General features: G+C 33.2%; 1 protein-coding gene across 2 annotated transcripts in view; it reads left to right on the top strand.

The window, feature by feature from the left end:
* LOC150109134 (deformed epidermal autoregulatory factor 1 homolog) overlaps positions 1-14,198 on the top strand; it is a 118,730-nt gene that overhangs the window by 64,418 nt on the left and 40,114 nt on the right. For both annotated transcript variants that reach the window (XM_090411721.1, XM_090411720.1), the window contains exon 6: positions 3,582-3,713. In XM_090411721.1, the coding sequence (XP_090267847.1) occupies positions 3,582-3,713 (132 nt within the window). The remainder of the gene's footprint in view (positions 1-3,581; positions 3,714-14,198) is intronic.

Genomic DNA, 14,198 nt, shown 5'->3' with positions numbered 1-14,198 from the left:
TTTTCCCTCTTCAAGTGACAAATGCTATATTATTGAATTAAGTGTTCATTGACTGAACGAGAATATTGAGAAGCCTATTTGTTGTACTTTAGGAATCTCAAACTTACAAGAACTAATTTTGATTGACTGAGCTTAGAGAATTACAAATGAATGTTTGATGGTTCATGTGTTATATTCTTTCTGAATATCTTGAACTGATTTGATATTTAAAATGTTTTGAGATATAACCTTGGTCAGAGTGAGGTTGTGTTAGAAGTTCTTTGTAACAATAAGAATAAGATCTGTTAATAATTATAAATTTTAAGCTCAGCTGAGTAATGTACTAGTATCTTAATGAGAGTTTTATATTCGTTTAATTGTAATGTCCCTGTTGGAAGATTGTGATATGATTTAATTATATGTGACACTGCATTAAATGTTTTTCTTTATCTAAGATCAATCTAGAGTTTGCCTGATTTTCCTTCACTGAACCGCTCATTAAATATTTCGAACCAAAAGCGGGAGCTTTGTTTAATAGTGAGAACCTCGTCCTAAAATTAGCTTTATAATAACCTGGTACAGTTGAAGGTTGATTTATCAAAGTTGCTCATGCAATTCAGAACATAGAGTGGCGCAGTATAATACAAATTTTCTTTATGTTCGGATGATATATCAGCCTACAACTAATTAAATACTAACGAGAAAGAACTATAAGACGATAAAACATGATTGAGCAGAAGCTGTGATCCAACAGAATGGCGCAGTTGACAGAATGTTGATTCACGAGTATTAATTGAGAGATTAAGTTTTTTTTATATTTAACTTAAGAGGAACTAATTCCCAAAACTTTAGTAGTAAGGTTAAGTGAATCACGGTGAGTTGGTTGTCGAACAAATCAGGCAAAGAATTATATTTTGAATAGTTTTAAACTTAATGTTGTGAGAATTAAAGTAGTAAGTGATAATCCAATATTGCTCTTGCATCTAGCACAGGAATGGAATACAGTGAATAATTCTTCAGAACTGTGAACCCCCAACAGGTCTCTCCTCAATTTTCAGGAGAGGAATCAGATGATGTATTGCCATTTTTTACTTTTATTGAAAAACTCAGAGAGACAGCAAATTTGACTGACTTTCAGTTATTGATATTGTTCAGAAACAAATTAATTGGTAAAGCAAAAACATTTTTATATTCATCTCCAGTACTTAGAGAAACATTTGAATACTCAAAATTTAAGGAAGCTATTTCCATCAGATTTTCCCAACCATGTCAAATGCTCTTTCAAGGTCGATGAAATAAATATAAACTTCTTTATTTACTTCTATATTCCTTCCGCATATGGTCCTCATTACTCCAATTGCATCTATGGTTCCTCTGTCTTTTCTAAATCCAAATTGATCATCCTCCAGAAAATACTCCACTCTATTATACAATCTTTGATGTAAGTAATATTCTTAGCAGTACTTTGGAGGCATGTGAGAGTATGCTTATAGTTCTGCAGTCACTGCACTTAGCAGGATTGCTTTTCTTTTCAATTGGTATAAGAATACTCTCTGTGAAATCTTTAGGCCATACTCCTGTTTTGTAAATGAGGTTGCAGAGTTTCCATGTTTCTGTTATACCTTTGTTCTCCAGTTGTGTTAGGATTTCACTAAATATTCCATCCACTCCTTCCATCTTTCCACTTTTTAATTCCTTAATTGCTGTTTCTACTTCTCTCTTTAGTATTTCAGGACCTCTTTCTTCTGTTGAGATTTCATTTTGCTCTTCCAATTCAATTTTTGTTGGTCTTTCATTTTTTGCGTAAAGTTCTTCGATGTATTCCTTCCATCTTTCACCCTGTATTTCAATATCATAAATCAGTTTTCCTTGCTTATCTTCTAGATTTCTTATGCTTTTTTTAATATTTGTAATTTCTTTTGCTTTTTCAAACATTTTATCATATCGACCCTTTTTTCCATTTCTTCAATTTCTTTGCATTCTGTTTTCAACCATTCCTCTCTTGCTTTATCAGTTTCTCATATCAGCCTACAACTAATTAAATACTAACGAGAGAGAACTATAAGACGATAAAACATGATTGAGCAGAAGCTACGATCCAACAACATTTTATGCTAGAATGGCAAGAAAAGGACCCGGATCTAGGTGGATTGATACATTAAGAAGTATGTTAGAAGACAGAAATATAAAATCTTTTAATATGGGAGGCTTTAGAGATAACATATTAATTTTGAGGAAAATGGTAATAGTAATTTAGTAATGATGTAACTTTTCTATTCTGTATAATATAATATAATATTCTGTACACTCCTTGAGAGTACATATGAGGAATTTGATGATGATGATTCTAGATTTTTTTAAATTTTCTTTGAAAAGTGAATCCTTTTCTAAATTCATTTTGTACTTTCAGAATAAAGTTTTCAGAATATTTGATTAGTTTGTTATTTAAAATTGTGCTATGTATTTTGTAACAGGAATTTAGTATACTTTACAGATAACATATTTATTTTGAGGAAAATTGTTAATAGTAATGATGTAACTTTTTTTCACATAGTACTGTCATAATAATATTCTGTACACTCCGTGAGAGTACATATGAGGAATTTGATTATGATGATTCTAGATTTTTTAAATTTTCTTTGAAAAGTGAATACAAAATTACTATTATAATCAAACATTTAAAGGAAGTTATAGAAACATTTATTTTATGAAAAAATGTGTTTACATGTTGCTGAAATTGTGTATACTCCCAATGGTTATGTATCCTTAGTGAAAATACAACTCCTACTTGCATTTTTACTAATGCATTTGTGTTGTCTATTTATATCACATACATGCAGTGTAGTTGTATGTTGTGTTCAAAGTAGAAATTCAAATCAACCAACTGTGAAAAGTATAACAAGTAAAATCTTGTTTTTAAAAGGGCAGCTATAGGTAGCCAATGACAATTAGCAATCCACTGTATCAGCTAAATATTATTATTATTATCTGACACCTCCATAGAGTCTACTGGCTCCCTTAATCCTCCAAATACATGACACTACTACCATCAACACGCAATGCTATCTACTGCCCATCCACTACCACTAGTGTAGATTGTGTGGGTTCTCATATTTTAGGATATATGACATCACATATTCAAATGAGAGTCAATATCCACTTGGTTCTTCTTATTGTGTTGAAAAATGACAACTTTCTGCTGAAAAGAATTTGAGGTTTTAGGGGACAAAAGGAAAATTCAGAGGGGGGGGGGGATTTGCCAAAAATTTTATGAACTTTGAGTTAATCAAAACTTGATTGTCAATGGAGAGAGGGATTACAGTTTCAGAAATGTAAGAATAATAAAAGGATGTATTATTCTTTATGAATTCACTTTTTTTTTCTTTCTTACTCTGTGTTATGATATGAATCCACATTTTTTTTTTCTTTCTTACTGTGTTATGATATACATGTTATATTTATGTTTGCTTTAGTAAATAGGTAAATAGAAATGCTTTTGGTGTTGCATGCATTTCATGATGGTAAAATTAACATTGATATGGTGATAAGAAGAAAAACAAAGTAATGTTTCTAGAAATTTTTCTATTCATGGTTGTTTCTAGATGGTTAAAAATGTTGTGCGACAAGTACAAGAAATCCAGAAACAAGTTGAAGTTGTAAAGGCTCAAAGTGCTGCTGCTAGAGAAGCTGCTTTACAGCAGTTAAGGTTGCAGATGGAAAATGAAAAAAAAGAGGTATGTTAAATTTCATCTGTAATAAGGATTTAATACACTCATATGTTTATTTGTGTAATGCCTAGCAAAAAATGTTTGGTATTTCCTTATAAGGGAAATATAATACTTTTTTTTGGTATTTCCCTCATTTGATATTTTTGGATGTAAGTCAAAGAATTATTGATTAAAGATTTCTAAAAGAATCTTTGCTGGACTTGTTAGCTGAGTAAATAGCATCTCTGTTCTCCAACTATACTCTAAGTTTGAATTTCACTGTGGCATGGATATTTTTGGAAGATTTGAGATAGTAGACTGGTGTCCTCTAACTTTGTTCATTGGAGGCTTGAAAGAGTTCCTGTTTGGTCTCTACATTGGGATTTTTCAAATGTTAGCACACATCATCTCTAGATTTTTTGTATTTCAGCTCATAGCAGAGCAAAACCTGCTTTCATTGTTATTATTATTATTATAAATCCTCTGCTCTTGCAGAATGTACATTTTCATTGATTTTCAGAGAATTATAGAATTATCTGTGCAATTTTTTTTTAAAAAATAAGTGCGTGTTAGAAAACAAGACTTTCTTGCATTTTAACTTTTCTAAGGAAAGTAGAAACGAAAATTTATCTGTTTTTTTGTCTCCCCATCAAGAGAGTGCATTTTTTGTTGATATAAACAGCAGTTTTTATCAACTATGAATGATTAACTAGATTTGACTTGTAGACTTTTTATTAATTAATTGAATGTTACTCTGACATGTTGTGCTGTCTTTATAGCAGACAGCATCTTCAGGAAGATATTTAACACAAACAAAAAAAAAACTGTTTCCAACAGCTGTTATTTCTATAAATTGAAAAATACTGGATTGACAGTTTAATCACGCATACCATTAGGCACATCATGCAGTCTGTACATTGTTGTGTAAACTCTGTATGTAGTTTCTAGCACTAATTAATGACTTTCAGATACCACAAAGTATAAGTTCTTAGTTTCTATTTAGTATGCCGTGAGAGCAGGTGACTTTAGATGACTCTTGAATAATCTGATGAAAGTATTCATTTTTAATTAAGGCATGGAGGAAACTTACCAATCTACAGTGTGGTGTTTGTGAAGAAGTATGCTGTGTTCTATTATTTTTAACATCACCTACATGTTCTTTTTTTAAGTATTTCAACACTTCTCCAAGTTTGACCCATATACATCTTTCTGCAAGAACAATGAATCTTATAACCCAGGATGTTTGTAGAATTCTTGTGGATAGGTGTATCTGGGTCAAACTGGGAGGAGCTTTGAATTCCATAAAAAAAAAAAAAAAACAGGTGAGGCAATGCTAAAAATAATAGAACATAGCATACAGCATCTCAGAGCATCACACTGTAGATTAGTAGGCTTCTTCCATGCCTTACAAGAGTGGTCTGAAAAGTTCTCGGCCTAACAATGAAAAAACGAATCTATAATTTCAAAATTATTTTTATTTTTCACCATAATCTCCTTAAGACTAATACATTTATTCCAACGATGCTCCAGCAGCATTATCCCATCCCTGTAGTGGTTCTCAGTAAGATCTGCAAAATACCCCTCTACAGCAGTAACCACCTCTTGATTCGAAGAAAAATGCTGACCAACGAGAAAGAGTTTTAGTTTTGGGAAGACATAGAAGTCAGAGGGAGCCAAATCTGGGGAATAGGGTGAATGTTTCAACAATTCATAGCACAGATCCCTTAATTTTTCCATTGCCAAAACACATTTGTGGGCAAGTGCATTGTCCGGATGAAAGATGATTTTTTTTCTTCTGCAAACTGGGTCTTTTCTTAAGAATTTTTTCGTATAGTCTGGTTAAAAGATTGGAATAATGTTCCCCAGTTATTGTTTTACCCTTTTCAAGATAATTAATAAACAAAATGCCTTTAATAAATTTTAATCATTTATCCAAGTGTGAGCAAACAAAGTTTGCGCCTAAAAGTATCTTCAGGACTGGAGTAAGGTGGTACAACACCAGGCAACTGCAAAGGTGGAATAAGCTAACATCACTCCTATCTCAGTATCTCCCATAATACAAAACACATCTCCTTGCGGATATGTCTAATGTTATGCATTAAGGGAAGGGCCACTACCCAGACTAGTTTTGACCTTTATTGAGGTCTCTTCAGTGGGAGCCAGACCCAAGTGGAGATACCAGGCAGAAGCATTAGCAAGGTCATCTCTACCTATAGGAGTTGCCAAACGGTGCACCACCTTTTTAATAAATTACTTTGGATTTAGAGAAAGATGTTGAAAGTTTATTTTTCACTTGGTTAGACTATAATAAATTAGTTTAATCCTTTATCCAAGTGTGAGTCTTTTGGTGTGACACACCGTTTGGCAACTCCTATAGGTAGAGATGAACTCGCTAATGCTTCTGCCTATCTCAACTTGGGCCTGGCTCCCACTGACGAGACCTCAATAAAGGTCGAAACCAGTATGGGTAGTGGCCCTTCCCTTAATGCATACCATTAGACATATCCGCAAGGAGATGTGTTTTGCATTATGGGAGATACTGAGATAGGAGTGCTGTTAGCTTGCTCCACCTTTGCAACGAGTTGTCCAGTGTTGTACCACCTTACCCCAGTCCTGAAGATACTTTCAGGTGCAAACTTTAATAAGTTTAGTTTAATCCTTTATCCAAGTGTGAGCAAACAAAGTTTGTGCCTGAAAGTATCTTCAGGACTGGGGTAAGGTAGTGCAACACCAGGCAACTCGTTGCAAAGGTGGAGAAAGATCTGTCATCACTCCTATCTAAGTATCTCCCATAATGCAAAGCACATCTCCTTGCGGATATGTGTAATGCTATGCATTAAGGCAAGGGCCACTACCCATACCGGTTTCGACCTTTATTGAGGTCTCGTCAGTGGGAAACAGGCCTAGTAGTGGAGATACAAAGGCAGAAGCAATGAGAGGTCATGCAATGCAATGCACTACCTTACCCCAGTCCTGAAGATACTTTCAGGTGCAAACTTTGTTTGCTCACACTTGGATAAAGGATTAAACTAAACTTATTATAGTCTAACCAAGTGAAAAATAAACTCTCAACATCTTTCTCTGAATCCGGAGTAATTTAATAATAAGGTGGCACACCCTTTGGCAACTCCTATAGGCTAGGATGACCTCTCATTGCTTCTGCCTTTGTATCTCCACTACTGGGCCTGGCTCCTACTGACAAGACTTCAATAAAGGTCGAAACCGGTATGGGTAGTGGCCCTTGCCTTAATGCATAGCATTACACATATCCGCAAGGAGATGTGCTTTGCATTATGGGAGATACTTAGATAGGAGTGATGAGAGAGCTTTTTCCACCTTTGCAATGAGTTGCCTGGTGTTGCACTACCTTACCCCATTCCTGAAGATACTTTCAGGCTCAAACTTTGTTTGCTCACACTTGGATAAAGGATTAAACTAAACTTATTATAGTCTAACCAAGTGAAAAATAAACTCTCAAGGTGCAAACTTTGTTTGCTCACACTTGGATAAAGGATTAAACTAAATTTATTATAGTCTAACCAAGTAAAAAATAAACTTTCAAAATGCCTTTAGCATCCCCAAACACCGATGGCACTGAATATCCAGCTTGTGTCCGCTGTTTTGACTGCTGTTTGGATTCTGGTGTATAAAGGTGAATCCAAGTCTCATCCATAGTAATAAATTGATTCACAAAATCAGTTTTATTCTTGTTAAAATGCTCCATGCACTGTTCAGAGATTTTCATGCAAGTGCGTTTTTGATCTGCTGTGAGCAAGCACAGCACCCATCTTGCGCAAAGCTTTTTCGTATGCAATTCTTCATGCAAAATGTATCTTACACATTCTTTTGAAATGCCTATAGCTCATCAATTTCACGCACTTTGACTCGCTGGTCATCCAATACCATATCGTGTACTTGATCAATGATTTCTGGTGTTGTTGCACTTTTTGGACGTTCTTTATGTGGATTGTCTTCAAGGCTAAGGCTGGTACGGCCACGTTTAAACTCTGCAGTCCATTTCTTAATTGTCGAAAATGAAGGAGAAGAGTGCCCATAAACTTTAATGAACTTCGAATGAATTTCTCCTTTCTTTAAACCTTCTTTTGCAAAGAATTTTATAACTGCACGATACTCAATTTTATCCATTTTAAGAGATACAGACAACACTTTTGCTTCAGACAGCTGTATAAAGCTGTATGTACCAACTTAGGAAAAAAAAATCTTGCCGATAGTGTTGCCATCTATGGGTGATGGCGAGAACTTTTCAGATCACCCTTGTATTTAGAGATCATACTTTTGTCATATTATTCAAGGAATCATCCAAGGTTATCTGCTCACATGCCACACTAATAGAAAGCAAGGACTTATACTTCATGACATCTGGAAGTGATTATTTAGTTTAGGTAACATTTGACCTTTGTTATGTCAGTTTGCACAACGTACAGACTGTTCATAATGTGCCTAGTGGTATGTGTGATTAAACTGTCAATCCAATATTTTTCAATTTATAGAAATAACAGCTGTTGGAAACATTTAGTTATTTGTTTGTGTTAAATATATTCCTGATGATGTTGTCCTCCATAAAGACAGCAAAACATATCAGAGTAATATTCAGTTAATTAATAAAAGATCTATGTTTCAAACCTGGTTAATCATTCATAGATAATGTAACCTAGTCATAGTTAATTATGTAAAGAATGTTTTGTAACTTTTGATGCACTCATTTGATTTTTACAGTACCATTGCTTAATTCATTAGTATTCTTTGCATAATATAACTTTGCAGCAATAACAAGGAAATTTAATTAGTCAAAATTTAAAATTTACTTCATTACTAGTTTCACACACCTACAAAAATACTGATGGCTTCATCAGGGCTTATAAAAAAAAAATATATATATATATATATATATATATATATAAATATGTAACAAAACTTCCCAAATACTGAAAAACCATTGCAAGAAAAATAATAAATATTTTTTACTATGATAGCATTATGCAGTTAAATTTGCTATTATTCTTCCTATGAACAATTTCTTTTACATTAACCGATATTTTTTGCCAGTTCTCAAATATTTTTACAACTTACGTTGGTTTAGTAAAATACTTCTTGCTATATTGACCCACTTGTATGTCTGCTCAGACTGAATGCCAATTTCTAAGTTTTAGGAAGTGATAACAATTTATTGTTCATAATTTATTAATTATTATTTTTTAATTATTTTTATCTACACAACTTTTACAGTTGTTCCTTTGAACTCTCTAATAGTGCAATTATATATTTCAGCTGCAACTTCCCATTTTGTGTAAGTGATCCAAGACCTTAGATTAGCTCTTTCACACATTCTTGAATGTTGCTAACATCAAGTCTTGAATATCTTAATTTTTTAATAACTTTGATGAACTGTTTCATTTGTAACCCAGTTCTCAGATCCATTAGTGTTGAGCACTGTCTTCTGCACTACTTGTTTAGCATTTGGCTAATTTTGCTCTTATTTCAGACCAGTATATTCATTTGACTTTCCATCATGCCTAAATAGCCAAAATATTTTACACGTTCTATGGATTTGCCAGTGAAATGCAATTGATTCTTTCATGGAATGAACACATCTACAGTAAAGAAGTTTAATTAAAAGTACAAATTAGATGCAAATATTTTAGTTTGTTTTATAAATTATTCTGTGTATAGGATCCTAATGGTGCCAATTTTGAATTTTCCATTATTCATTTGTTTCTATAATTCATTCATTCTCATAAACATTTAATTAGTAATACATTTTTGATGATGGTTTGAGATAAACCAAAATATTTGTATCTAAATCACACTTTTAATTAAACTTCTTTACTGTGGAAATATGTTTTTTAATCTAATGCAATTGATTTTTAACTACTTATTTTCCAAGTTTTTGTCTTTTTGTTGCTGAATTTCAACCAGATTTGTTATAGCAGTCTTTAGTTTAATTAAAGAATCCCAGACTTGTAGTAGTGGATTTATTTAGGAGGAGATGGGTTTATTATTTCTGATTTTGCTCTCAGGTTTAATTCCACTTCTTCATAATGTGATCCATATAAATGATGTTGAAATAATGCATCCCTGTCTGATACTGATTTTACATCGAATCAAATGTATAACCTCAATTCTGACTGGTGACTTTGATTTTCTTGCAGATCTGGAAAAAGCATCTTATGTGCTTTTCCAGATCTACAGAACTTATTACAGATTCATGATCTGTAATAAGAGAATCATCATTTATTCATGTACGAATAAGGAAATATATACAGAAATATTCATATAACAAAAACTCATGGAGATAAAGTCCTATTAGATGAAAGTGAGCCAGGTTGCTCTGTTTTATACCAAGTGGTAAATGTCAAATGATTCATGAGCCAATCTTCTTCTATTTTGTTCTTTAGGATTTTAGTTTCACTGCTGTAGATTGCCAACCCAGTCTGTGTTTGCATTTTTACATAAATTATCTAATTGGTTTTGGGCAGTATGCATGTTAGTCAGTCAGTACATCATCTGCACAACAGACTGCTTATGTGAGTTTGTCCTACTGAATCTTCGAGAGTTACTCCTTACCCATTTCTTGTGAGTCTGAATTAGTGGTGCTCATCCATAAGGGCTGCCACTGGTCTGAATACATAATCAAGGGTAATAATAAACAGATATGGTGCCAAAGAGTCCCTTCAAGAGTTAAAATAAAGTAAAAAATGCTAAAGAAAAATTGCATAATTCTTACTTGAATACAGAGTAGGAAAATTGTTCTTAATTCTCATTATTTTATTTTCATTAATGGATTTTGAGAGTTCTGTTTCAAACATCTGAAATTTGAATTTTTGACAAAGCATAGTGAATTACAAACTCATCATATTTGAGTACATTATGGAAAATTATGGAGACAACTACCATGTTAGAGTAAAACTTCAGTTTAATATAAACCGAAATGAACACCTGACGTTTCAACCTTCACATCAAGGTCATCATCTGGAGCATATGCATATACGGTAAAACCCCATTTTTACGTTCCCACAATTTACGTCATTTTCCATTGGTCCCATCTTAAGGTCTATTCTTACGATGTATTGTTTTTCCACCATTAACAACTTGATGTGGACATTAGTTCCCGTGATTTGCGTTTTTTTTCCTCAGGTGGCAATACTGGTTTTCGAATCGATTTCTGTTCCCAGATGGCGTTGCTTTAGGCTGTAGTTTCGTTTCCACCATCATGTTGACTTGCACGCTTGCAACAGTGATGTAGTGATGAGCGATACTGTGATTTTTCAATCACAGTATGAATTGATATTGCAGAATTTTTGCTACGTAATTTAGTGTGTCAAAGTTGCTTTCACGTTGCCGTGGTGGATTATCCATCTTAGTAACATGGAGAAAAAAGACAGAAAATGTATTTCGGTAGAAGAAAAGATGGCAATTCTGTGACGTGTAGATTAGCATGCCGGAACACTTGTGCATTTAGCAAAAGATCTTGGACTCTCCGTGTCCACTTTGAACACGATAGTAAAAAACAACTCGATGCAAAGCAATCTGGCGCTGTGTCAAAAAAAAAAAAAAAAAAGAAAAGAAAAAACAATCAACAATTAAAGATTTTTTATCAATAGATAAATGTAAGTAATTGTAAGTTCATTTATTTTCAGTTATTAAATTTTGTAATCTAGTCATCTTTTAGCTTTTTTTTTAATGTTTTTTTACATTTCCTGCTATTTACACTTTTTTCCATCAGTCCCCTGAAAAGTGTAAAAAAGGGGTTTTACTGTATTTTACTGTACAAAGAAACAAGCTGCACTACAATCTACATGGTTTGCTAAAGTTACTGACCAACTGTTACAACAATTATTGGCCTGACCTCTGGTGAAAAAAACAAAAAAACAACAAAAAAAAAACTACTGCATCAAAGCTCGAGTCCTATTATTATCTATTAGGTTACAACATTAAATTGGGCTGGAGAGCAACATGTTTATATATATATATATATATATATATATATATATATATTTTTTTTTTAAAAAAAAAAAAACTGATTATGCATTTCAACCAGTTGGTATGGAATAGTTTCTAATAAAAGCTGAAAATTGCTTAACGTCCTAAAGTATACTAGATACTAAGTAGGCTGAATATGTGTGCCATCCAAATTCTTGGAAATTTTATGTCACAATTATTGTTGAGATTAGGGTGGTTAATGAGAATTTCGCAAGCTTTAAATTTTCGTTCATACCAAGTCTTTGTATGATGTAAAGAGCATGATCTGAGAGGCCTGCTCACCCAAATTGTTATATTTAATGTGTCTTTTGTGTTCTTTTTTATGTATAGGGATTGTACGTCCAGTTTCACCAATATAAGTTAAGTTACAGGTGCAGTAGATGCAATAAACTCCAGGATGTGCCAATGGGAGGAGAGGATCCTTAGAGGAGTTGAATATGTTTTTTAATTTTATAGGTGGTTTAATAGTGCCATTAAGATTATAATGGTGTAGGATTCTATTGATTTTTTGTGATAACCCTTTAATGTATGGGATGGCTATGGTTTTACTGTAATCTATATTCTTTTTTGATGAAGTTTTATGAAGAACTTTATTAATAGTATTTTTGTTATAGCCATTATTTATAAATGTATTGCTAATAATTTTTAATTCTTGTTTAAGAGCTTGTTGATTAGAGCAAATTGTTATAGCTCTGTTTTTAAGGGTGTTAATGACTCTACATTTTATGATGGATGGTGATATGAGTTAGCATGTGTATATTGGCCAGTATGTGTCAGTTTGTGGTAAACCGTGAAGGATAGACTGCCTGAGGGAAGGCATGTGACCAGTGTATCCAGGAACGGGAGTGAGTTCTGATTTTCAATTTCAATAGTAAATTGTATGCATTCATGTTGTTTGTTCAGATGGCTAAGGAATGTGTTTAATGTTTGTCAACCATGTGGCCAGATAATGAAAACATCGTCAACGTATCTAAGCCACACTGTTGGTTTTAGAGTAAAGGAATCAAGAGCACTTTGCTCAAAAGTTTCCATATAAAAGTTATCAGTTGAGGGGGGGGGGATAGTGGTGAGCCCATGGCTATATCTTCTTTTTGTAGGTAAAATTTATTTTGCCACACAAAGTAACCAGAACGTAGTATGTGGACAAAGAGGGCCATAATGTCAGGCAGCAATTTGTTCTGTAGGAGAAGAATTATATCACTGATTGGAACATTTGTGAAAATGGCCGAAACATCAAAACTGACTAATAAATCATCTTTGCCGAGGGTTATGTTTTAATTTTGTTTATAAAGTGTTGTGTGTTCTTTATATAGGAGGAGAAATGACCTACCAACTCCTTGGGTGTTGACGCTAATTTCTTGGCTAGGTGATAATTATGGCTGTCTATTCCTTCAACTATCGACTGAAGCAGAACGTTTTGTTTGTGCTTTAGGAACACCATATATTCTGGGAGAACAGGCATAATGGGATATAAGTTTTTTAACAGTGTCTGATGGCCAAGAAGTAATTTCTCAGTTTTTTCTTTATTCTGTTCGTTGGATTATAGTTCATAAGCTGATAGGTGCTGTTATTGGAGACTAGTTCATTCATCTGATGGATGTAAGTTGATCTGTCAAGGACAACAGTGGCATTACCTTTGTCCGATTTTGTTATAATTATATCTTGATTAGCTTTTAATGACTTGATTGCTGTTAGTTCTGTTTTTGTAAGATTGCTATATAAGGTTTTCTTTTTATTCAGAACATTGCTGTTTTCTAAACTAATTTTATCCGCTATATTAATAGGAAGAGACTTAATGCCTCTTTCTATGTGGTATATAAAATCCAATTTATTAACAGTTCTAGGTGCTACTGTGAAGTTAAGGCCTTTATCAAGTAATGCAAGTTGACCGTTATTTAAAGTGTGACTTGATAAGTTGATCACATGACTATTGCTTGCAGGTGGTTGGTCACTCCTTGTCTTACTTGTTTGCTGTTCACTGTTGGAATTGTTTACCAGAGAAGTGATATCCTGATTGGTTGGATTCGTATGATTGGCATTCAAATTTCGCCTCATTTTAAAAGATAAAATTTGGCCTTAAGTTTTTTTTTTATTATTTCTAGAATATATTTAGCCGAATTGTCAGTAATTCTTTCAAGCACATTCAAAATATCTGGATTCATATAACTAGATAGTTTGGATTGTTAATTTAAAACCTGATTTTGAGTTATTGCTAGATTTTGCAGGCTGTTTGGATTTGCTCTCTAAGTATTGAACTGTGTGTGCTTAGATACGAAATGCTTTAGCAGAAGTAAATTTCTTTTTCAGCTTGATGCAGTTAGGAATAAGATTATACTGTCTCTGCATCTCTTTAAAAAAGCCAGCTGATTGATCAAAAGGGAAACGCGTATCTTCAGCTTACCGTACTGATTGCAACGCTTGTCAATACCATCACCGTGAATGATGAGAATCCTTTCTTTCACACTTACACAGTGATCAGAATACATTATGGAAAATTATGGAGACAACTAC

This window comes from Typopeltis vanoorti, chromosome 2 (assembly GCF_054136105.1).
Source record: "Typopeltis vanoorti isolate ZY-2024b chromosome 2, IOZ_Tvanoo_1.0, whole genome shotgun sequence".
Taxonomy (NCBI): domain Eukaryota; kingdom Metazoa; phylum Arthropoda; class Arachnida; order Uropygi; family Thelyphonidae; genus Typopeltis; species Typopeltis vanoorti.
Note: the sequence above shows the minus strand (reverse complement) of the source record. Positions and strands in the feature narration are given on the sequence as shown.